Source organism: Gracilinanus agilis, chromosome 6, assembly GCF_016433145.1.
Source record: "Gracilinanus agilis isolate LMUSP501 chromosome 6, AgileGrace, whole genome shotgun sequence".
Lineage (NCBI taxonomy): Eukaryota > Metazoa > Chordata > Mammalia > Didelphimorphia > Didelphidae > Gracilinanus > Gracilinanus agilis.
In genome coordinates, this window is record NC_058135.1 from 43,446,957 (window position 1) to 43,471,509 (window position 24,553).

The 24,553-nt window shown below is 37.0% G+C and overlaps 1 protein-coding gene across 1 annotated transcript in view; it reads right to left on the minus strand.

Annotated features, from left to right (window-relative positions):
• The window catches only part of ABCG2 (ATP binding cassette subfamily G member 2 (Junior blood group)), a 105,961-nt gene that overhangs the window by 67,104 nt on the left and 14,304 nt on the right, over positions 1-24,553 (minus strand). The window contains exon 2 of the mRNA XM_044681513.1: positions 20,806-21,036. Within this exon, the coding sequence (XP_044537448.1) occupies positions 20,806-21,020 (215 nt within the window). The 5' untranslated portion in view covers positions 21,021-21,036. The remainder of the gene's footprint in view (positions 1-20,805; positions 21,037-24,553) is intronic.

A 24,553-nucleotide genomic window follows, 5' to 3' on the forward strand; every position in this document is an offset into this window, starting at 1 on the left:
TGATTGTCAAATTATGCACTGAAACTTATTTAAAATGGCCTGAAATTCTCTCTCTGGGCCTATTTTATCTTAGAAGCAGGCCCAGGGGAGATCTACACATCTCACCATATGAGATGCTTTTTGGACATCCCCCTATATAGGCTAAGCCTTTTTCTCCTGCATATACATCACTATTAAGGGGAGATACTTCTATTGATTCCTGTATACAGGAATTGCAGCACAAACTGTGTGAACTCCATGAATCTGGAGCTGCAGTACAAGCAAGACCAATAGACTTTTCACTTCATGACCTGAACCCAGGAGTCAAGGTGTATATAAAGAATTTCCTGTGTACTGGAACAACTCACGTTCCTGGGAAGGGCCATTTCAATTATTGTTAACCACTCCAACAGCTATAAAAATTGGAGAAAAGGACTCTTGGATTCATTGCTCACATGTAAAGAGAGCATCTTCTATTGCAAATGATTTACTATATCCTGTCACATGCCTTGGAGAAAATAGTTCATAGACAAATGGATACTGTTTTTTGAGAACATACTGAATTTCTAAAATTTTATTATTGCTTTTCCTTTTATTTTCTAATAGAATATTTGATTTTTTCCTTTTTTTTATCTTGTACTTAAAGTACATATAATCAGTATAAATTTTTTATTCTGCAGTGATATAAGTTAAAATATATATATTTGTTCTAATATTAATTCATACCCCAAAGCTTTAGGCTATGGAAACCTGCCATTTATTTTTTTATTTATTTATTTTTTTTTGTTTAAACCCTTAACTTCTGTGTATTGTCTCGTAGGTGGAAGATTGGCAAGGGTGGGCAATGGGGGTCAAGTGACCTGCCCAGGGTCACACAGCTGGGAAGTGTCTGAGGGCAAATTTGAACCTAGGACCTCCCATCTCTAGGCCTGACTCTCAATCCACTGAGCTACCCAGCTGCCCCTAAACCTGCCATTTATTGATAAATGTTATGGAACTGTGATTAATATTTCTGCCTGATTCCAGGAGAAGGGAACAAAAGAGCAATTATAGAGTGCAAAGTAGCACAAGGTCAAGGAGACCAACAGTCCCGATGGGATTGATAAGAATCTGCACAGTGCCTAGGAGCACAAGGCCAAAAAAGGACCAAACCAATCCAGGTAGGACTGATGAATTTCCACACCAATATGAAAGTTCTTGAACCTAGTGTGAGACTCGAGATTGCAGCGTTTGACATATATTAAGACACAGGAGTCCTTGAACCACACTCTTTGTGAAATTCTTTCTATCAAGTACCTAATAATTGGCTGTCTGGCTCCCCTATCCCTGAAAATGAAGGTAAATCAGACCAGGGAATGACATTTTCCTTTTACACAAATATCTAGTCCTTTTTTCTCCCTTATAGTATGGCCTCTGAATGTGGGGGTGTAGTGATTAGGGAATTGCTTAAGGCAGTGATGGGAAAACTACGGCCTGGATCTGGCCCGTGGGGAATAGTTTGCCCATCGCTGGACTATACTGTTCTGGAGGAGTTATCCTTTGGGATCACTTTTAGGAGATGATCAGTGAATTCTTTCAATTTCTGATTTACTCTGTGGTTCTAGAATATCAGGACAGTTTTCCTTGAGAATTTCTTGAAAGATAAATGTCTAATTTTGATTATAGCTTTCAAGTAATGTAAAAAGGGAAAAAGGGGATTTTGTTTGGATATTAATATTTAAAGGTGTGGTTGCCAAGGAATTGAATAAATATTAATTCCTAAAATGATTTTAGGAATTTATTTATAAAATATAGGAGAGAATGGAAGTAGAGAGATGAGAAGAGGGTGGAGTAAGAGATCTAGCTGTAAGTAAGAGAACTTAACTGACTTATCCAGTAAAACCAAGCATCATAAATCTTCGGAGGTGGGGGGGAATGGATGGATATTCATTGAAATAGAGGATTTTCAAACATTCCAGATGAAAAGACTAGACATGAATAGAAAATTTGGGACTCTCAAATAGAAGACTCAAATAGAAGCATGAAAAAGGTAAACAGGAATGGGAATTCAAAAGACATTCAACGAGGTTAAATTGTGTACATACCTACATGGGAAGATGATTCTTGTAACTCCTATAATTTATTATGGCAGTTAGAAGGAGTATACATAGATAGAGGGCAGGAGTATGAGTTAACTATGATGGGATGATATCTAAAAAAATAAAATTAAGGCAAAGAAAGGGGAATATATTGGCAGAACAGGAAAAGGAAAAATACAATTATTTCAGATAAAAGAGGGAAGATGGGGGAGGTGAAGAAGAGAGCACATGAACCTTACTTTCATCAGAACTCAAGGAGGAAAAAACATACATAATCATTTGAGTATAGAAATCTATCTTACCCTCAGGTAAGTAGGAGGGAAAGGAGATAAGAGAAGAAGGATAGGGCTGCTATAAAGAGGGTAAATTGGGAGATATGATGGTCAGACACTAAACAGGGGAAAATAGGATGAAGTGTAATACAAAATAAACAAAATGGTGCATTAATTTTTACAAGTCCCTCTAATAAAGTTGACGACTTCTTAAAGCAAAAGCAAAAGCAAAACAATAAAAAAATGTGAAAGAATATTAAACATTTTACTACAAAAACAACTGACCTGAAAACAGATCCTTGGCGAGACAATATAAGAATTATCAGACTACTGGAAAGTTATAATTTTAAAAAAGAGAGTATAGCTACTATAATCCAAGAAATTACTAATGAAAATTGCTGTTAAGTTCTAGAACCAGAGGATAAAATAAAATTGAAAGGATCCACAGAATCACACCAGAAATCCCAAAATGAAAACTCATAATAACATCATGGTGAAGTTCCATAGTTCCCCAGTTAATGAGAAAATACTCAAATAAGAAGAAAAAAGAAAATATAAAAACTGTCAGAATAACACAAGACTTTGCATTTTCAATTTTAAAAGAACCAAAGGCATAGTACACAATATTTTAAAAAGCAAAGGAACTGGGTTTACAACCAAGAATAACCTGCCTAGCAAAACTGAGTATAATTATACAAGAAAAAAATGAATATTTAACAAGCTAAAGAACTTGCAACTATTCTTGGGGGAAAGACCAAAACTGAATAGAAAATCTAATCTGATCTACAAAATTATAAGAAGATAAGCAATAAAGATCAATTATAAGGGATTCAATAAGATCAAATTGCTTACTTCTTATATGGGAAAATGTTATCTGTAACCCATAAGAATGTAGGTAGATTAAAAGAGCTTATATAGGTAGAAAGCTTGAGATTGAGTTGAAAATAATGGAATGAGCCAAAAAATAATAATAAAATAGAGTAGGAAAAATAAAATAGAACAATTCTCTCATACAAAAGTGACATAAGTGGAAGAATTGTCACAGAAAAGGGCTGGTAATGCTAATCCAGATCTTGGTTAAAGATGGAATAATATATACAACCAGAAGGGTAAATATTGGGGTCCAGCCTCAACAAGTCATGTGTGGATTCTAAAGACCTACAAGGGAAGCCAGGGACTAGAAAGCAATGGGTGAAAAACTTAAGAAAGGAGACACACTCAGAGAGAGCAGAATCTGAAAGGCCAAACTGATTCAAAGAACAGAGTGGCCTCCAGGGTTTATTTAACTGTAAATGAATCAGAGAGAGTTCAGTCAATTTGCAAAATAAAAGAGTACAACAAATGTTTCTTAGGAGTTCCTTCACAAAAAAAGCAAAACATTAGGTGACAAAAGATGATTGAAAATACTCCAGAAACTTCCTCCAAAAATTGTCTCTGATCTTTATCAGGTATCCTTCCTGACTCTTAGGATTTCTATTCTACTTAATCAGATAATAAAGCTTTTGTGATCTCTAGGAACTTTTCAGTCTTCCTGTCGCCTTTTCACTGCATGAAGTCCAAAACTACGTGACATTTCTCAGAGGTTAAGGGAAGTTCAACTCCATAACCCGATAATTTCAACTCCAAGTCAATTCCTCTTATGGAAGGCTTGAGTATAAATCAGTCATGAGAATTATTAATTATGTAGATATAAGACTGATCAAAGAACTCATTCCTCATTGGAATCAGCTTTTGAATATATATTTATCATTCTCATGACTCGTCATGTCTGAACTCGTTCAGCAATACAGAGGAACAGGAGGGTGAGGTGATAAAATGAAGGAAAGACAAGAGAAGGATATGTAGATTAGGAGAAAAAAATATGAGGGAGATTTTATATCAGGATTGCAAGACAGTTTAATATAAGGAAAACTATCAATATAATTGTTATAGGAATTAATGCAGAGTGAAATGAGGAAAACCAAGGAGACCACTCTGTACAGTAAAGCAATAATGTAACAACCAATCATGAGAGACTTAGCCACAATATGATTCAATATAATTCTGAAAGACTCATGAAAAATTCTATCTACCACCAGAGAGTGCTGATGAAATCTGAGTATAAATAAAAATATAATTTTCTAACCATTTTTTTTCTTGCTTTTATTTTGTGAAATGGCTAATAAGGAATATGGTTAGCATGATTTCACATGGACATTTGATATCATATTGCTTACCTTTTCAGTGGTGAAAAAAAATCAAATACTGATTTAGAATTTTATATTTAATTCCATTCTGTAATCAATTGTATTCTACAACTGCCTGATCTATGTTTCTTTGTCTATGAGTTAAGTTGTTGCTAGCTCCAAATGTCCAGTCAATCATATTGTTGTTGCTGCCTTTGTAACAAATCATACTGTTTTCCATCTGTGAAGCTTCCTATTCTTTGTTCTCTTGGGCTTCCCAAAACTATATGAAGGTTAGTAAGCCCTACCTCATGGCCAAGGGATCCTTTTTATTGGTCATACTACCCTTATCAACAAATGGAAAGTGCTCAGAACACTATGTCTTAATTTTCTTTTGCCTCAGTTTGCCTTAATTTTCTTTTGTTTTTAACCCTTACCTTCCATCTTGGAATCAATACTGTGTATTGGTTCCAAGGCAGATGAATGGTAAGAAGAAGTTAGGCAATGAGAGTTAAGTGACTTGCCCAAATTCGCACAGGTAAGTTTACCTTAATTTTCAAAGGTTGGGGAAAGGGATTGAGGAAAGGAGTGGATGTGAACTCAAATTTTAAAATGTTAAAAATAAATAATAATTTAAAAATTAAAAAGTTTAAAGAATTAGCTGCCTAGAGTCACACAGCTATTAAGTGAGTGGACTCAATGAAAGGTCATCTATTTTCTGTAGGAATGTCTCACACCTAAGAACCTATTTATTTATTTATGGGTTTAGAATTCAACTAATTTGCATTGGAGCTACCTACATGAAACCAATGCATTATATCTTAATCAGTGTTGCCTCAAGAAGTACTTCAGTCCACTTGAAAAAGGAATCAAGGATTTACTAAACAGGGCAGTTTCTGAGCTCTTCTGGCCAATCTGCACTATTTCATATTGGTTATGCTTGTGTAGGAAATAGTAATAATTAAATTTATCATTTCCCCATGCCTTACTTCTTCTATACCTAATTCTTTGTCATCACTCTGATCTCCAATATCTCCAGCTTCCAGAACTTTATCATTCAGGGTACTTGGGCTAAATACTCCTGTTTTCTCCAGCTTGACAATCTCTTGGTAGCTCATTTGTCTTATTTACCACCCATGCCTTGTCCAACCCCAACACTGGCTTGCTATTTGCGTGGTCCTGACAGAAAAAAGTCACAACACAAATTTATGTTATCTAATCTCAACTGCAACAATCTTTCTATTTCAGAAGGGATTCTTTAAAAAAAATTAACAAAAAACAACTTTACCTGCTGTCTTACATTTGATACTATGTCTTACTTCCAAGGCCAAAGAGTGGTAAAAGCCAGGCAATGGGGGTTATGTGACTTGACTAGGGTTACACAGCTAGGAAGTATCTGAATTCACATTTGAACACAGGATCTCCTGTCTCTAGGCCTGGATATCAATCTTCTGAGCCATCTAGTTGCCTCCATAAGTGATTCTTTATTTCACATTACTCAGGTACTCAGTACAAACATACTCCTTTCTCCTCAAGTCTCCCTCCTATACCACAACTCCACTACCTAACATCTCCACTAAGGGCCTCCCTTCACAAGGCCAGACAGTGTAAGCATCCTTTTTGTCCCCTTATCATCTCATGGCCCCATAATCTCATTCTCCTCTGAAACTTTTTTCTTTACTACTGTCTGATTAAGGTGACCCTTCTCACCCTTGATCCTATACCCCATTATCTTCTGCATCAAATTGACCAATCTTTCCCTTGTTACTATTTCCTTCCCAATTGCCTATAAACATGTTCAAATCTCCTTTAACTTTTAAAAACTCCTCAAAAGATCCTTGAAGAGAATCAAAATTCCCCCCAGCTGTAATCCTATATCTCCTTTTCACAACCAAATTCCCAGAAAAAGCTGTTGCTTTTATTTCCTCTCCTAGAGGTTCTTTACTTTTCTTTGTGTCAAAAAGAACCCTTTGGCATTCTTGTGAAGCTCCTTTTCAGGAGAATTTTAATAAATTCACACCAAAAAACCCCAATGAATTATAAACCAATTAAATTATACTGAATTAGCTATAATCATTTAAAAAAAAAAACAAGCTTATGCAACCCAGAGGCAGAATCCCTATTCTGTTACTTCTTAGCCCTTTGCAATCTGGCTTTGGATCTCATTCCATTGAAACTGCTCTATCCAAAGTACTCAAAATCTTGTAATTTGCCAGATCCAGTGATTTGTTCTCAGCCTCATCATTCTTGACTTCTCTTATAGCACTTGGCATTGCTTATCACTGTCTCACACTAGGTACTCTCTCTTCTGTGTTTTGTGGCCTCTTTCTTGATCCTCTACTTACACATTTGACCACTTCTCAGTCTCCTCTTCTAGATCATCATCCACATGTCCTAACTGGGTGGCAAAATTTGGTCACAGACTCTCTTCTCTTTTTTTCTCTATAGTCTCTCATTTGATGATGTTAGTAGCTTTCATAGGTTTAATTATTATCTATTTTGCACATGACTTCTGGATCTACTACTGAATACTGGTCATTCTTCTGAGCTTCAGTCTCACATATAAGTTTTCTGGACATTTTGGACTAGATATCCTATCAGCATCTCAAAGTCAGCATATCCAAACCAGAATTTATTATCCTATCCCCAAACCAAATCTTTTCTGAAACTTCCTTTTACTGACAAAAGTACCACCACTCTTCCAGTAAGTCAGGTTCACAACTTGGTGATAACCTTAAGTCATCACTCTCACCAACCCACATAGCAATCAAATGCAAAACCTAATTGTTTTTACCAAACTCATTAAAAACTCTTGAATCATCTTTCTTTCCATGCACGCTGCCACCACCTTTCTTTAAGACCTTCATAAATTCCTTCTTAAACTATTGTAATGGCCTCTTAATTGGTTTACTTGCTTCCAGACTCTTTCCACTTCAAACCACATAGCTACCAAAGTGACTATCCTAAAGAACTGGTCTAACAATTTCATTCCCCCATGCAATAAACTCTAGAGGTTCCCTATAACCTCTAAGATCAAATATAAACTCTTCTCATACACATCATTTCATTTCCCATCTCCATGCTTTTGCTATCTCCCATGCTGGGACACATTCTCTTCCCATCTTCCATCTCTTAGAATCTCTGGTTTCCTTAAAGGATGAGTCCTTTTAAAGTAACACTTTATGCATGATACCTTTTTAGGTCCTCACCTACCTTTCCCTTGCCCAGAATTACCATGTATTTACTTTGTGTTTTATATACCTAAGAATGTTGTCATCCCATTGGAATGGTGGGTCCTTGAGGACAGTGACTTTCTGCTTGCTCATGGCTATGTGCACAGCAGGCATGAGATACACTCGGGACTCCCACATCAATAAGCATCTGTTTCCCACCCATTTTAATTATAGTCACTTTTATCTTTATGGTGATGTTCAGTGCTAAGTCCAATGATATCTAACTCTCTTCTTAAAAGAAAACTACTTCCTTTAAAGGTTTTTGCTATTAAAAAAAAGTGCTTTTGTGAATCTTTCACTACATGTATAATGAAGAAGGTGTACATAAATTATTGAGATCAGTAGATCAAAGGGTATGAACAGTTTCATAACTTTTCTCTCACAAGGCACTCTTGGCAGAGTGGATAGAGAACAACTTCTGCATCTAAAGACCTAGGTTCATTTTTGCCTCTAAAAAATCCTGGCTATGTTACCCTGAGTAAGTCAATAACACCTTAAATCAAATTCTGGAACATCAAAACCAACAAAAGGTCAGGCAAAACAACTGTCTACCCAAGACAATGTAAGATGTTGGCTAAAAAAGTCTGCCTCAGGAGAGTGGTGGTTGGCCCACAGCATAGAATACCTAGAAATCCAGAAGTAGGCCCTGGAGGTGGCTGCATCAGTGGCAGAAACAACTTCAGGAGTCCTCAGGACAAAACTACACTGGAGTTGGACAACTGATCAGAAGATTGCAAGTGACCCTTTGCTAGCAATGGGTGCTGGACCTTATTGCATTGCAAATAGGCCATACCAGGTTGCCAGGTAGTGGGGACTTTGCTAACAGTTCCTGGGCATTGAAAAGTGCTTGTGATTGCTCACAAGGGAGCCAGGGCATTGGTCTCAGGTACAAGGTTGAAAGGACCTTTGGTGCTTGCAGTCATAGGAAAGCAAGTGCCCAAGTCACAATTATAGAGACACAAGGAAACGTGACCAAAGGGGTGCAAGGGCCCTTGTCAAAGCTCCAGTATAGAGTGATTGGACTAGAGCACAGGGTAAGAGAAGAGTCTCAACACCACTCCTTAGATCATGCTACCCTGAAAGGACCAAAAACTTATAGATACCCCCCCCCTCCCAGAAAGAGTTCTGCTGTAAGAAAGAGTTCTGAAAACAGCAGCACAAAATACCTGAAAGGCAAAAAAAAGGCAAGAAAAATGAGTAAACAACAAAAAAATGTGACCATAGAAAATTACTTTGGACTTCCAGGAGTCAATATGGCAGAATGAAGAAAATAATTTCATAAAAAGTGGACTTGGCCAAATGTAAAATGAGGCACAAAAATTCACTCAAGGAAATAACTTCTTAAAAAGAACTGGTCAAATAGAAAAGGAGACACAAAAATTCACTGAAAGAAAACAATAGCTTAAAAAGTAGAATAGGCCAAATGGGAAAAGAGATACAAAAATTTAATGAAGAAAAAAATTTTCTAAAAATTAGAACTGGGCAAATAGAAGTTAATGACTCCATGAGATATCAAAATAAAAACAAAATAAAAAGAATAAAAAGAATAGAAAGAAAAGTGAAATATTTTATTGAAGAGAACAACTAACCTGAGGAATAGATGCAGAGTGATAAACTAAGAATTATCAGACTACTTAAAAGCCATGATCAAAAAAGTGCTTGGACATCATATTACAAAAAATCCTCAGAGAAAATTGTCCTGATCTTCTTGAAGAGGGAAAAATAGAATTTGAAAGCACCTACCAATCACCTCTTGAAAAAGATCCTAAAATAAAAACTCCTAAGGCTACTGGGCAGAGGGATGGGTGAAGTGAAGAATGTCCTCAGTGAGTATAGAGAGGGGGAGGGGAGTAGCCTGAGGGCTCTGCTCCCCTCCAGCTCTGCCACCTGTGAGCCACCCACCTTACCTCCTGTGTGCTCCCATTGGGCTGCTGGGCAGAGGGGCGGGTGCTGTGATAAAATGTTGTCAGACATGGTGAAGAGGGGAAGGAGGAGAGCAGTTCCAACTGGGTCCCTCTGCCTTTATAGTAATGAACTGGGGGATGGGGATGGCCCCCCCATGCCATAGGTTCACCGTCACTGCTTTAGAATATGATATTCCAGAAAACAAAGGAGCTAGGACTCCAACAAGAGTCACATATCCATGGGGACAGCTAGATGGCTCTGTGGGTTGACAGCCAAGCCTAGAGACAGGAGGTACTAGGTTCAAATCTGGCCTCCTAGCTGTGTGACCCTGGATAAGTCACTTAACCCCCATTGCCTAGCCCAGTGATGGGCAACCTCTTGAGCTTGGTATGTCAAAATTCACCAAAAAAACAAGCATAACCCGGGTGATGTGTCACTTCAAGAAAAAAAAGCATAATTTCATGATATTTATAGTTTAAATAACAAAAATGTGTAATTGTAATGTATAACTGTATTTAATAAACCAAAATAGGTAAATTAATGTAGGTAGAACTGTCATCTATAGTGCACAGAGTGTCTACACTACACTACAGCAAATGTTTCATCCTCAGCAAGTGGCCCCATACTTCTCTGTAGGCAGCCACATGTGGCTGCGTTGTCATCAAAAATGGCATGTCATCAAAAATGACATGCGTGTCATAGGTTTGCCATCACCGGCCTAGCCCTTGCCACTTTTCTGCCTTGGAACCAATACACAGTATTGATTCTAAGACAGAAGGTAAGGTTTTAAAAAAAAAAAGTCACCTCTGACAGTCTATGTAAAATGTATGAATATTTACAGTAGAAATTACCCAGATTAACAGAAGAGGAAATAGAATACTTAAATAACTCCATCTCAGAAAAAGAAATTGAAGTACCTAGAAAAAAATCCCTAAGATTCCTAGATTCATAAATGAATTCTACCAAACAATTAAGAAACAAATAATTCTAGTACTATTCGGAAAAACAGACAAAGGAGAAGTCCTACCAAATTCTTTTTTATGACATAAATATGGTGACGATACCTAAACCAGAAAGAGCAAAAACAAGAAAAAAACTATAGGCCAATTTCCCTAATGAATATTGATGCAAAAATTTAAATAAAAATACTAGCAAGGAGACTTACCAGGAATTCAGTGCTGGTCCAATATTATGAAAACTGTGCATTATTTGCCATATCACTAATAAAATCAACAGAATTCATGATTATCTCAATAGATACAGAAAACACTTTGGATAATATAATATCCATTCCTATAAAAAAATAGGAATAAAGAGTTTTCCTTAAAATAAGTGGTAAGTTACCTAAAACCAGTAAACATTATCTGTAATAAGGATAAGCTAGGAATCTTCCCAAAAGAGTCACAAAGATGCTCACTGTCACCGCTATTATTCAATACTATATTAGAAATGCTAGCTATAGCAATAAGAGAAGAAAAAGAAATTGAAGGAATTAGAATAGGCAATGAGGAAACTAAATTACCACTCTTTGCAGATGATGTGATGGTATTCTTAGAGAATCCTAGAGAATGAACTAAAAAACTAGTTGAAATAATTAAAAACTTTGGTAAAACCATAGGATATAAAATAAACATACATAAATCATCAACATTTCCTATTTATTACCCCAAAAGACCAGCAGGAAAAAAAAGGAATTCCATTTAAAGCAATTGCAGAGATTATGAAATATTTCGGAGTCTATCTGCCAATAAAAATCTAAATACTTTATGAATACAATTACAGGAAACTTTCTACACAAATAAAGTCAGTCTTAAACAGTTGAAGAAATATTAATTACTCATAAGTAGGTCGAGTCACTATAATAAAAATGACAATTCTAATGAAATTAATTGACTTATTTATTGTCATAGCAAATTACCAAAAAATTATTTTATGCAGCTAAAAAATATAAATGAAATTCATATGAAAGAAGGAAAAGTAAAGAAAACAAAGTGAATCAATGAAAAAAATGTGAAATAGCTTGGTGGTATCAGATGTCTTATAAAGTGTTTATCATCAAAATGATCTGGAACTGGCTAGGAAATAGAGTGGTGAATCAGTGAACTATATTAGGTATATAATACAGAGTACTAAATGATCATAGTAATCTATTGTTTGATAAATGCAAAGATTTAAGCTTTTGGAACAAAAAACTGCTGGGAAAACTGAAAACAGTATGGCAGAAACTAGGCATAAACCAATATTTCACACTGAATATCAAGATAAGGTCAAAATGGGTCCATGGTTTAGACATAAAGGGTGATATTCGCAAATTAGGGGACCATGGAATAATTTACCTGTCAGATCTATGTATAAGGGAAAAATTGATGACTAAACAAGATATAGAGAAAATTATGGGAAATAAAATGGATAATTTTGATTATATCAAATTAAAAAGGGGTTGCACAAATGAAACCAATGCAACAAAGATTAAAAGCAAGAAAATGGGAAAATCTTTACCATAAATGTCTCTCACAAAGGCCTCATATCTCAAATATATAAACAACTGAGTTAAATTTATAAAAATATAAGTCATTCCCTAATTGATAAATGGTTAACGGATAGGAATAGTTTCTAGAAGAAATCAAAACTACCTAGTTACATGAAAAAAAAATTATTTCAATCACTTTGAGAGAAATTCAAATTAAAACAACTCTTAGGTACCATCTCACACCCATCAGAGACTGACTAATATAATAGAAAAGGAAAATGACAGAGGTTGAAAAGGATGTGGAAAAAAAATAGGACATTAATGCATTGCAGGGGGAGTCATAAATTGGAAAGCTTTTGGAACCCAAAAAGTAATAAAACTATACATACTAGTTGACCCAGCAATATTACTATTAAGTCTATATCCCAAAGAGATATAAAAAAAAAAAAAGGAAAATGATCCACATATACAAAATTATTTATAGCAACTCTTTCTGTGGTAGCAAAAATTTGGAAAATATGGGGATGTCCTTCAAATGGGGAAAGGCTGAATAAATTGTGGAATATTTTTGTAATTGATTACTATTGTGGCATAAGAAATGAAGGACAAGATGTTTTCAGAAAAATTGGGAAAGATTTACATGAATTGATGCAAAGTGAAATGAGCAGAATCAGGAGAACATTATACACATGATAGCAAAATTGTGGGATGATCAACTGTGAATGACTTAGGTATTCTCAGCAATACAATGATCCAAGACGATTCCAAAGGACTTGTGATGAAAAATGTTATCTACCTCCAGAGAAAGAACTGATGGAGTCTGAATGCAGATTAAAGCATTTTTAAAATTTTATTTTTGTGTTTTTGTTTTTGGTCTGTTTTCTTTTGCAACATGGCTAATAAAGAAATGTTTTCTATGCCTGCACATGTATAATTTACGTCAATCTGCCTGACTTATCAAATGAGGGGCTCAGAAGGGAGAGGGAGAGAATTTGGAACTTGAAAGTTTAAAATTTATGTTTACATGTAATTGAGAAAAAATAAAATAAAATAAAATAAAATTTTAAAAATAAAAATAAAAGAACTAAAGCTTGTATTAAGGACTAAGATTAGGTAAAGCAGAAGAATTTGAAAGATATAAAATAATCAGAAATGAAAATTTCACAGTTCAAAATTCCGAAGATGGGAGTTATTGGCAATTGCGATATATTTATCATCTCTGTGGGTGCCTGAGATAAACTGAAGCTGGCAATCATAGATGTATAGGAGGTTGAAGAATTAGGAGTCAGGGTGTTTGTCAATTAATCTTGTCAAAGGGTCAGCTTGGAGAGAAAGTCTATAAGCCTTATAACTATATTAACTATATTTAGTTCCTTCAGAAATGAGAGGGGGTAGAAGGTGACTTCAGTGGATTGAGAGCCAGCCCTAGAATCAGGAGGTCCTGAGTTCATATCTGGCCTCAGACACTTTCCTAGCAATTCACTTAACCCCTATTGTCTAGCCCTTACTGCTCTTCTGCCTTGGTATAAGACCAAAGGTAAAGGTTTAATAAAAGAGAGAAAGAGAGAGAGAATAATTTGGAGCTAAGTAGCAACAAAAATCTGCATAACGTTCACAGAAGAAGTGGACATCAAATAAATGAAAAACCTCAAGTGACAAAGAATTAGCCAGTTCCTAGTTGCTGAGTATGTCAGTGAATGTCAAATAAGGTCAAACCAGAAATGAGGACCATAGCTAAGGATGTATCCTGTCAGTATGATCATGTCAATCATCTTTCCCAGCCCAAGGATCTTCCCAAATGGTATATAAAAGTTCCCCAATTTCTTTTGTTCCTTGGAGTCATCATCTAGAGCGGTGGCAATCCCAGGGGGTCAGGGAGCAGAGTAAGCAGAGTTCAATCCTCAATTCTGCATAAGGCATGTGGCGCCCACTCAGCCCTGTTCCCCCTTTCCCTTAATTAAAGAGTGGCTTTTATGACTATTTAATAGTTCTGTGTTTTTTCCAAGTTAACAGATACAATGTCTTCTGTGAACACCAAAAGATGACAAGAATGAAAAAGAAATCAAGGATGAAGGAGATTTTGTGAATGATCCAGTACAGATTTCAGAAAGCAGAATGGAAAACAGGGAAGAGACTCTAGTATACATCTCCTAGAATCCTGGAAAGGAGCTGGATCGAGGGTGTGCTAGAACCAGTTCTTTTTTATTGTTATTTTTATTATTTTTATATATTTTAAAAATTTTATTAATTATGAAATATTTTCCATGGTTACATGATTCATATTTTTTCCCTCTCCTCTCCCACCCCCTCCCATAGCCAACGTGCATTTCCACTGGGTTTTACATGTGTAAATGATCAAGACCTGTTTCCATAGAGAGCCAGTTCTAATTTTCTGTCAACTTGAAATCTGAAGACCCCAATTTTGCCCCTGTCCCCTGAGAACTCATCCCAAAGGAAGTCCCTGACTCATCCATTGCAGACTGAACAATAGACCTTAAAGTACTTGGTGATCCCAGCTTAGGTGGGGCTAGCAGATCTAATCAAATGTTTTAGTCTTGGAGGTTTCCCCCATTATATCCCAAGAAGACCAACACCAGTGCAGGAACTCCTTTTAGTATCCATTGTAAGTAGACCACTCCCTGATATCCCAGCCTCTGGCTACAGCCTCTTTCCCAAGCCTGTTTACAACCTGTCAGTGCATGTTTGATTCCCTGAGCTCCCCAAAGGCTATATAAGGTCCCTATGTTCTACTGTTCTTTGGAGAATCTTCTAGCTTGTTGATTCCTCCCAGAGATACTGACCCCAGAGCCCCAGGGTTTTGACTCAGTTCAGTTTTTGGCTCTTGGCTCAGTGATAGTGGCTGAATTATATGGTTTTTCTGACTACTTAATAGTTCTGTTTTTCCAAGTTGACATTTCTTACAAGACAATTATTCAGTATCCAGCATGAGTATTGACACATTGGAAATTGACAATCATTCCAAATCAGGCTTGATTTATTGTGTTGTTGATTGTTTAGGCCAGGATTCAGCAAATTCTGGCCCAGTGTTCAATGTAGCTTGCAGCTTGTTTTTGTTCGATCTGTGAGCTAAGAATGGTTTTTACGTTTCTAAACACAGACAAACATTATTTAAAAAACACAAAAACCATTTTTAGCTGTCAGTCCATGAAAAAATGGGCAGACCAGATTTGGTCCCCTAGTTTGCTGATTTAAGACTTAAGAAAGTTTTAAGAACACAGATTAAACTTTTTTTTTAAACCCTCATCTTCTATTTTAAAATCAATACTGTGCATTGGTTCTGACAACATGATTTTGTGAAACTACAAATTAACCCTCTTTCCTGACAACCTGTGTGTGGAGTGAGAAATTAGTGTGTTATTCTCAAGTTATAAATAGTTATTAATATTGCCAAAAAGTTAGTAAAAGCTGGTCTGCCACCCCCATCCATACAAAGGCTTTAAAGCCTTAAGTGAGTTTGTCTGGGAATTTGCCTGAGGCAGAAGTCCCTGGATGGACCAATGCTTTGTACCTATTGTATCTACTGAAGCTTCTTCCAGGAAGTCAAGCCCAATGGCTAGACTGATGTTCACAGCCTACTGTAAAGCTATTCTCCAATTTCTTGAAGATGTTCATTTGCTTGAATGTATTATAACCTCTTGAAATGTTAATTCTATTGTATCTTCCTATAAATGGGGAGTGTCTCTAAACCTGGGAACATTTTGTCTGCAAGTCAGGGTTGAGTCAAGGCAGACATGGCCATTCTCTTTCTCTGTAAATCTCTGGGGGCAGCTGTCCTGGGTCAGTGACTGGAGGCAATGCCCCCACATTTTTCTCTCTCTCAATAAAGCATTATATTTTAAGTAATAGATTTCCCAGTCATGTTGTTTAATGGTGGTTAAAGAGGGTGAACTTTGGAATTGTCAAGGTCCCCTGAATTTCCACCCCAAACAACCTGTAAGAAACATCCTTACTGACCCTTGTCCCAGACTGAACCATAAACCCTTCGAGCACCCCTGAATTACTATAGCTAAGATTAACAGGGGCGGAGCCAAGATGGCAGAGAAGGTACAGGGATCCATCTGATTTCTACCAAATTACCCTCCAAAAAGCAATAATGTAACTTCTCAAAATGAATTCTGGAGCAGCATAACCCACAAAAAGGCAATGTGAAGCAATTCTTCAGCCCAAAATGACTTAGAAGGCTGGAACTAGGGTTCTAGGGCACCAGAGTGGGTGGGGGGGGGAGGGCAACAAGCCTTGGGCACAACTGAAGCACAGACAGTAAGGGGGTGGGAGTGGTGGTCAGACCACTTCTCAGAAGGAGATTACAGGGGTCCCTTTGCTGGATCTTGCTGCATTGTCCATACGGGCAGTCCTGGGGCACAGCTGCAGGGTAAGGAGGAGCACCAGCACACAGCAGCACATACAGCCATAGTTCCAAGGGGTGAAAGAGTGTTTCAGTTTATTTAAAGACCAGAGCACAGGAGTATTAAACACATGTCTCCTTACATCATACCACCTTGGAAGAACTAAAAGCAGGCAGATCCCCAGTGCCAACTCTAAGGGCAGCAGCCCAAAGAACCTGAAGCTTGGACCGATGCTCCCTTCACCACAGTTATAGAGCGCAAATGTAGCAGCTTCTACATGAAAGGATCAGAGGGCCTGGAATATGATATTCCAGAGTGCAAAGGAGTTAGGAGCTAAAAATCTCACTTACCCAGAAAAACTGAGCATAATTCTTCAGGGGGAAAAAAAATGGATATTCAATGAAATAGAGGACTTCCAAACATTCCTGATGAAAAGATCACAGCTGAATGGGAAAACTGACTCTCAAAGGGAGATGATTCTTGTAATGCCAAAGAACTTTGTCATTATGAGGGCAGTTAGAAGGAGGTGACTATAATGGGATGATATAAAAAAAATTAAATTAAATTAAGGCATGAGAAAGTGGAGTGCACTGGAAGGAGGAGGAAGGAGAAAAAAAAGAATGGGGTAAATTATCTCACATAAGACGCATGAAAGAACATTTAGAGTGATGGGGAAGATGGGGCAGATAAGGAGGAGCATATAAACCTTACTCTCGTCAGAACTGGCTCAATAAATGAAGAACGCACATGATCAATTGGGTATAGAAATCTATCTTATTCTACAGGAAAGTAGGAGGGTGGGGCAGCACTGATAGAAAAGAGTGCCCTCTTGGGGGAAGTGGAGATCAGAAACTAAACGGAAGTAAATAGGATGGAAAGTAACCACAGTAATCATAATGGTGCAAAAAAAATTTTAAGTCTATCTGATCTAATAAAGGCCTAATTTCTCAAATATACAGAGAAATGAGTTAAATGTATAAGAAGCCAAGTCATTCCCCAATTGATAAATGGTCAAAGGACAGGAATAGGTAGTTCTCAAATAAAGTAAAATTCTCTGTAGTCATGCAAAAAATGCTCTTAATCACTATTAATTAGAGAAATAAAATTAAAACAATTCTGAGGTACCACCCCCCACCTATCAGATTGGCTATTATGACAGAAAAGGAAAATAACAAAACTTGGAGGGGATATGGAAAAGAATGTATTGTTGGAGTTGTGAAATGATTTAATCATTCAGAAAAGCAATATGGACCTGTGCCAAAAGGGCACAAACATACTCTTTGATCCAGCAATCTTATCAGGTTTGTATCCACAAAAGATAAAAAAATAAAAACAAAAAGGAGAAGGACCTAGAGGCAGAAAAATATTTAGAGCAGCTCATTTCTGGGGAAGAGGCAAAGATTTGGAAAGTGATGGTATTCCCATCAACTAGAGAATGGCTGAGTAAGTTATAGTATATGATTGCAATGTAATACTATTGTGCTGTAAGAAATGACAAGCAGGGGAAGCTCAAAAAACCTGGAAAGCTGAAAGAAAGTGAAATAAACAAGAACATTGTACAGGGACAAAAATACTTTACAATGAACAGCTGTATTCTCAGCAATAGAATGATCCAAAGCTATCCCAAAGGACTTGTGATAAAAAATGCCACCTACTTCCAAAGAAAAAGAGTCAAATATAAATCTGGTCCAAAGCAAACTTCTTTCACTTTCTTCATTTATTTCTATTTGACTTTCCTTCCACAAAGGGATTAAGATGGAAAATGTTTTACATGACTACACATGTAGTACCTATATGAGATTGTTCTAATCTCAAGGAGAATAGAGGGTTGAGGGATATGAGAGAAAGAGAGAATTCAAGACTCAGTCTCCTTAAAAATGCTGGAAACTGTTTTTGCCTGTAATTGGGGAAAAAAATAAAATTTAATATCTTTTAAAATAGATGGGATTAGCAGATATAATCAAGTCTAAGTACCCTTTTTGTTTTCTTAGTTTATCCTTTTGTATCTAGGCTACTGCCCAGTACCCCAGCCTTTAGCTATTACACCCAGGCGTCTCTCAATCATTTTAGACTGTGGCTAATGCACGTGACAGTCATGTGTTCCCCTTCTCCGAAATCTACATAAACATACTGCATTTCTGTAGTTCAGTGGAAGTCCCAGGACTGAGGGTCTGTGCATCTTCCCAGATTAATCACATTACCCCAATTAAAGACCCTTCTTGTGACTATTTTGGTAGTTCTGGGTTTTTTCAAATTGATAGTTCCAAGGCAGAAGGACAGTAAGGGCTAGGCAATGGGAGTTAAGTGACTTACCTAGGGTCATCCAGCTAGGAAGTGTCTAAGGCCAGATATAAACTCAAAACCTCTCATTTCCAGATATGGTTCTCAATCCACTGAGCCGTCTAGCTGCCCCTCTTTTTTCTTTCTTTTCTAATTTTTTTAAACCCTTACCTTCTGTTAGAATCAATACTATGTATTGGTTCTAAGGCAGAAGGGCTAAGCAATGGGGGTTTAATGACTTGCCCAGGGTCCCACAGCTAGAAAGTATTTGAGGCTAGTTTAGAACCCAGGACTTCTAATCTCTAGGTCTGAATGTACAAATATTTTCCTCAAAAATCTGAGTTATTGAATATTTACCAATACCCCTTCCCAATATCACTCTATAAACATTTCTTGAGATAAGCAAGAGTGAGAACAAAGCTCAGGAAATGGAATCATTATGAAGATCCACAGTGGTCTGCATTCAGCGTCTCATTTGAGCCTCATACCCACATTGGGATGGTCTGAGCTGTTAAACGTTATCAGTTCTCTCCTCTGTCCTCTAACCCTGCCCCTGGAGTTCATGCTCTGAGCACCTCTCACCCTGATTACTGCACCTTCCTCATTTCTTCCCCATGCCCCACGCCCCACCTTTGCATCTCTAAGCAAAGCAATTTAACTGAACATAATTACATGTTGCAGGAACAAAGCACATATGAGCAAGCCCTCAACCACCGACAGAGAATGAATCAGATTTTTTAATTTTTCAAATCCTATTATGTCAGAACTCTCCAAACTAACCCCACCCTTCACTGGCCATTTGTGTTGTATATATAAAATACATGTTATAAAATTGCTCAAGGAAGCTTCCTGGCAGCTCAGTGAATTGAGAGAAAGGAGGTCTTGGGTTCAAATCCAGCTTCAGACACTCCTTAGCTGAGTGACACTTAACCCCCATTTCCTAGCTCTTACCGCTCTTCTGCCTTGGGACCAATATAGTCTTGACTCTAAGATTCTAAAACTTGCTCAGTAAGAACAGTAAGACCAACCTTGGGCTCCTTCCTTCAGTTTCTTTAGTTTCTCATTTCTCATCTCTCCTTGGGCTGATGCTACAAAGTGCCCCCTCACTGCTAGTCTAGATCCTCTGGCTTCCTTCAACGCTCAACTTCTGAAATCCCACCTTCTAATAGAGACTTTTCTGGGTCTCCCCAACTGCTAATGCTTTCCTCAGAGATTACCATCTGGTTATTTACATATTATCTTTCTTATCAGAATATAAGGAACTAGGACTTTTTTTTTTATATAGCACCAGTTTTGGGCAAATAATAAGTGCTTGATTTATTGAAGTTGTTACTATTCTGAAGGGTTCATATGTTCATGACATGAAAGAACCTTTGACTGACTCCCAATTTCCTTTCTTTTTTTTTTCTAAACCTTTATCTTCCATCTTAGAATCAATACTAAGTATCAATTCCAAGGCAGAAGAGCAATAAGGATTAGGCAGTTGGGCCAAATGACTTGACCAGGGTCACACATAGCTAGGATGTGTTCTTTGAGGCCACATTAGAACCAAGGACTCTCATTGCCAGACCTGGCATTCTATCCTCTCTACCATCTAGCTGATCCCCAAAGATTATTACTAACATAAAATCAATAAGCAGTTATTAAGTTCCTACTATGTGCCAAACATATATGCTAAATGATTGAGATAGAAAAAAAAAAAAGGACAAAAAGCAGTCTCTGCCCCCAAAGAGCTTACAATCTAATGGGAGAGACAACATGCAAATGAGTATGTATTAATAAGATAAATACATGATCAATTGGAGATAACTTCAGGAAGAAAGGAACTAGGTTTAAGGAGTACCAGGAAAGGGTTCTTGTGTAAGGTTAAATCTTACTAAGACTTTGAAGGAAGCTGGGGAAACCAGAAGATGGAGATCGGGAAGGGAAAAGTTACAGATGCGGGCATCAACTACCAAAAAATGTTTAAATTCAAAACATGGATTGTTGTGTTCAAGGACTAGCAAAGAACTAAGTGGCTTGTGACAGACACTCCAAACAAGATTCATGGACTTACTTGACATTCTTGAGTATTTCTTTCTTAGTAATCTTCCGACAACCTATGAAACCAGTCTTCACTTTCACTTGATAGCAGATATTATGAAAACTCAACACCGTTGCAACCTCTGGTTGTCTCTTCATTCCTTTGTGAGTTCCTAAGGTGCTCTCAATTGGGCCATTGGAGTTTGTTGGTGGTGTTGGGACTATGACTTGAATCTCAAGGGCTGACATTTTGTAGTCTTTGTTTCTATAATGAAAAGAAAACAGCTAATTATGACACAATAAGATCACAATCTCATTAAAAGTACCAAAAAATAAGATAAAATGAAGATTCTACATCAGTGAAAGAACCCATTTTCAGTGAGCCAACTTACCCCCTACCTCTTAGAAACACAAGTGACCATTAAGGACTGCCATCTAGGAAATTAAAAAGCAATTAATTATATTACATTCTTGGATTTTATCTAATAAGGAAATAATGGTAGTAATTGGTCTTGCATCAGAATGTAAAAAGTATCTACAATTAATTGATCCTTTATTCTCTTGAAGGAAGATCTAGAGAATCTACAGGAATACAGCCATGTGTTTTCATTGGCAAATAAATTCTCATGCTGTCTTCCTGTATCCAGGGGGGAGGGATTAGCTCCAATACTGACAATCTGTTCTTTAACCCTCTGGTACACAGGGTTTATGGTGCAGCAAGTGGGGGGCGGGGGGAGGGAGAATCAATTTGGAGTCAGAGATCCCAGGTTCAATTCACACCTTTGCCACTTACTTATTAACCAAGTGGCCTTGAACAAATTATTTCACTTCTCTAAATGTGTACCTTTATGTAGACCCTGGGAGGGTGGGGCCTGGAAGGTCTCATTTAGATCTCAATCTACCATGCCTGACCTTCATCCTGGAGTCTCTTGTGGAGGCTAATGAAGGCGCCTTGATGCAATGAGCAGAGCAGCAGGGCTGGGGCGGGAGACCTTCCCTGAGACCTGAAGCACACAAATCACCTGACCTCTGAAAAGTTTCTTTTTTCTGTAAAATGCTGTTTAGAGGGAAAGTGCTTGGAAAACTCTCATATATGAGTCATCTGAGAATCCCTCTGAAATATGGGCCTCTTGGAGCACGGATCTAAAACAGGGCAGGCTCCCCAGGCACCGGCAAAGTCGGAAAACACGGCTCCTTCCATAGACCTCGTGTGTGTAAGGACCAGGCGCTCCGCTAGGTTCTGGGCACACCAAGCCCAAGTGAACTAATCCTCACATTTACATTTTATCAGGAGATACCAGGCACCACAGAAAGATGTCAATATTTACAAGTAATCAAGGCATCAGCAAAGTCATTTTATGAGATGGTAATGCACAAATCTTGGACTACTGTGTATGAGAAACAATAAGGTCAGCTTGGTTGGAAAGGGAAGTTGGAGTCAACTGAAAAAAAAGGCTTTAAATGCCAAAAAAGAGAAATTTTATATTTTATTCTAGAGGCAAGAGGAAACCATTTTAACTTCTTGATACCGTCAGACCTGGCCTTTAAGATTAACACATTGTCAGTCAGATGGATGGAGGGCAGATTACAGAGACTGGAGTCAGGAAATGTTAAAAAAAATGGTTTTTTTGAGGTGGCAAAGAATGGGGATGAGAATGTGTCCATAAATTGGGGAGTGGATGGATAAATTATGTCATATAAACGTGATGGAATTAGTACTGTGTTGTAAGAAATGACAAAGGGAATGAATTCAGAGAAACATGGAAAAGTTTGTATGTAATAAAATCTATGTTTGGAAAATTCCATAGTATCATATCAAGTGAAATAAAGAATCTGAGTAACAATTTATACATTAACAGCAATAAAGAAGCCATAAACATGTTTGAAAGAATTAGGTACTCATCAGCATAACAACCAACCACACCTCCAGAGGACTAAGGATGAAATGCCACCTAGGGACAGCTAGGTGACAAGAGTGTCAAGAAGATCCAAAGCTCAAATCCAGCCTCTAATATTTACTACCTGTGTGAGCTTGGCCAAGTCACTCAACCTGTTTGCTTCAATTCTCTCTGTAAAATGGGGTTAATAATAGTATCAACTCTGAGGTTGTTATAAGGTTTAAATGAGATAACCATTTTAAAGAACTTAGCACATAGTTAAATGCCACATTATGTTTATTATTTTTTTACCTCCTAGGAAAGATTTACTGAGATTGCAAAATGAGACTTTTTTTTGGAGATCGCTAGTTTGGAATTTTTTTTTAATTGTTTGTAACAGGATTGGGATTTTTTTAGTCCTCAAGTTAGGGGCAGGGAGAGAGTTTGAAGGATGGATAGAAGGCAGAATTTAAGAGGGATTAGATAGTTTTACAAAAATGATTCTCCAAGGTGTGCCAAAGTTATGGGCTATTGTCATTTCACAGAATGTTAACAAAATGACAAAACTGTTCATAGAACTTTCACTTAAATACTTCTGGAGCAAAGTTAAAAGCCAGGGATAAGAGTTCACCTCAAGAATTCTTGTAAAATTATCTTTGCCTGAAATTTTGCAAAACTAATCAGAAGAACTTTAAATTGAAAAGAGAGAAGGTAAAAATCACACACACACACACACACACACACACACATTTACCAATATAAAAGAGAAAGAACAACAAATGAGATGCCAAGTAATACACAGCAGATAAAATCCAATAAAATAATAAAAACTATGACAGATATATCAATTATGAATAATGATAACAAAATATATGAATTAAAAGAGACTAATGCTAAGAGAAAATGTCAACTTTGTAAATTTTATGGCGATTGTCGATACAATACATGACTGAAATAGAGCCCTAGTGGGGTATGTAAGGCATCCTATTTTTTCAAAATAAAAAAAATTGATAAATTCATTAGAGATGAAAAAGATTAGGGCATGGGAGAAACAGAAGTGATATTATCATTAGACACACTATGAACTACCTGGACAAAAGGAAGACAGATAAACATAGTGTTTAAGAAATATATCACATCAAAGAATTGAAAATTGACAGGATGTCCATCAACAGGGGAATGACTGAATAAGCTGTGGTATATGGTTGTGATAGAATAGTATTGTACCATAAGCAATAACAGTTGAGAAAAACCTGGAAAGATTTATATGAACTGATGCAAATTGAAGTAAGCAGCAACAGGAGAACACTGTATATGTTACAGGTATGATGATCAACTATGAAGGACTAAATTATTATCAGCAATGCAAAGTTTCACAATAATACCAAGAGACTTGTATAATTTTCACAAAATCTAAGATTTAAAAAATTTTGAGAAAAATTTCAGGAAAAGAAGCTTGCTAACTCCCCGAATCAAGAACAGTGAACTATTTGGAGAAAGTGCCATAAAGAAGCCTGCTGAAACCATACACTGCATCAAAGATCCAGAAGGAACTTTCAGTAAAATAAATTGAACTAAAGGGGGTTGAACACATTAATTTTGAATATAAACTCTTATGCCAAAGGGGATTCCCCCTAATAGACATTTTGTCAATGCGCCTGCCAATAATTGGTTTGCTCTCTCTGTTTTATTTCCCTCTTATCTCCAACTGTTGTAACTTCCTCTTAGAAAGTGCAATATCGTATGTACCTTTAGCTAGAAGATCCTTAGAGGTATAAGCTAGTTATGTGAAATGATATACTGGGGAGGCTAGGCATATAAGTCTGGGAGATTTAATCATACTCATCTTCCAATAGAATCACAGGAGTGTTAAGGGTTAAACTTTGGGGGTAGGAGTTTGATAAA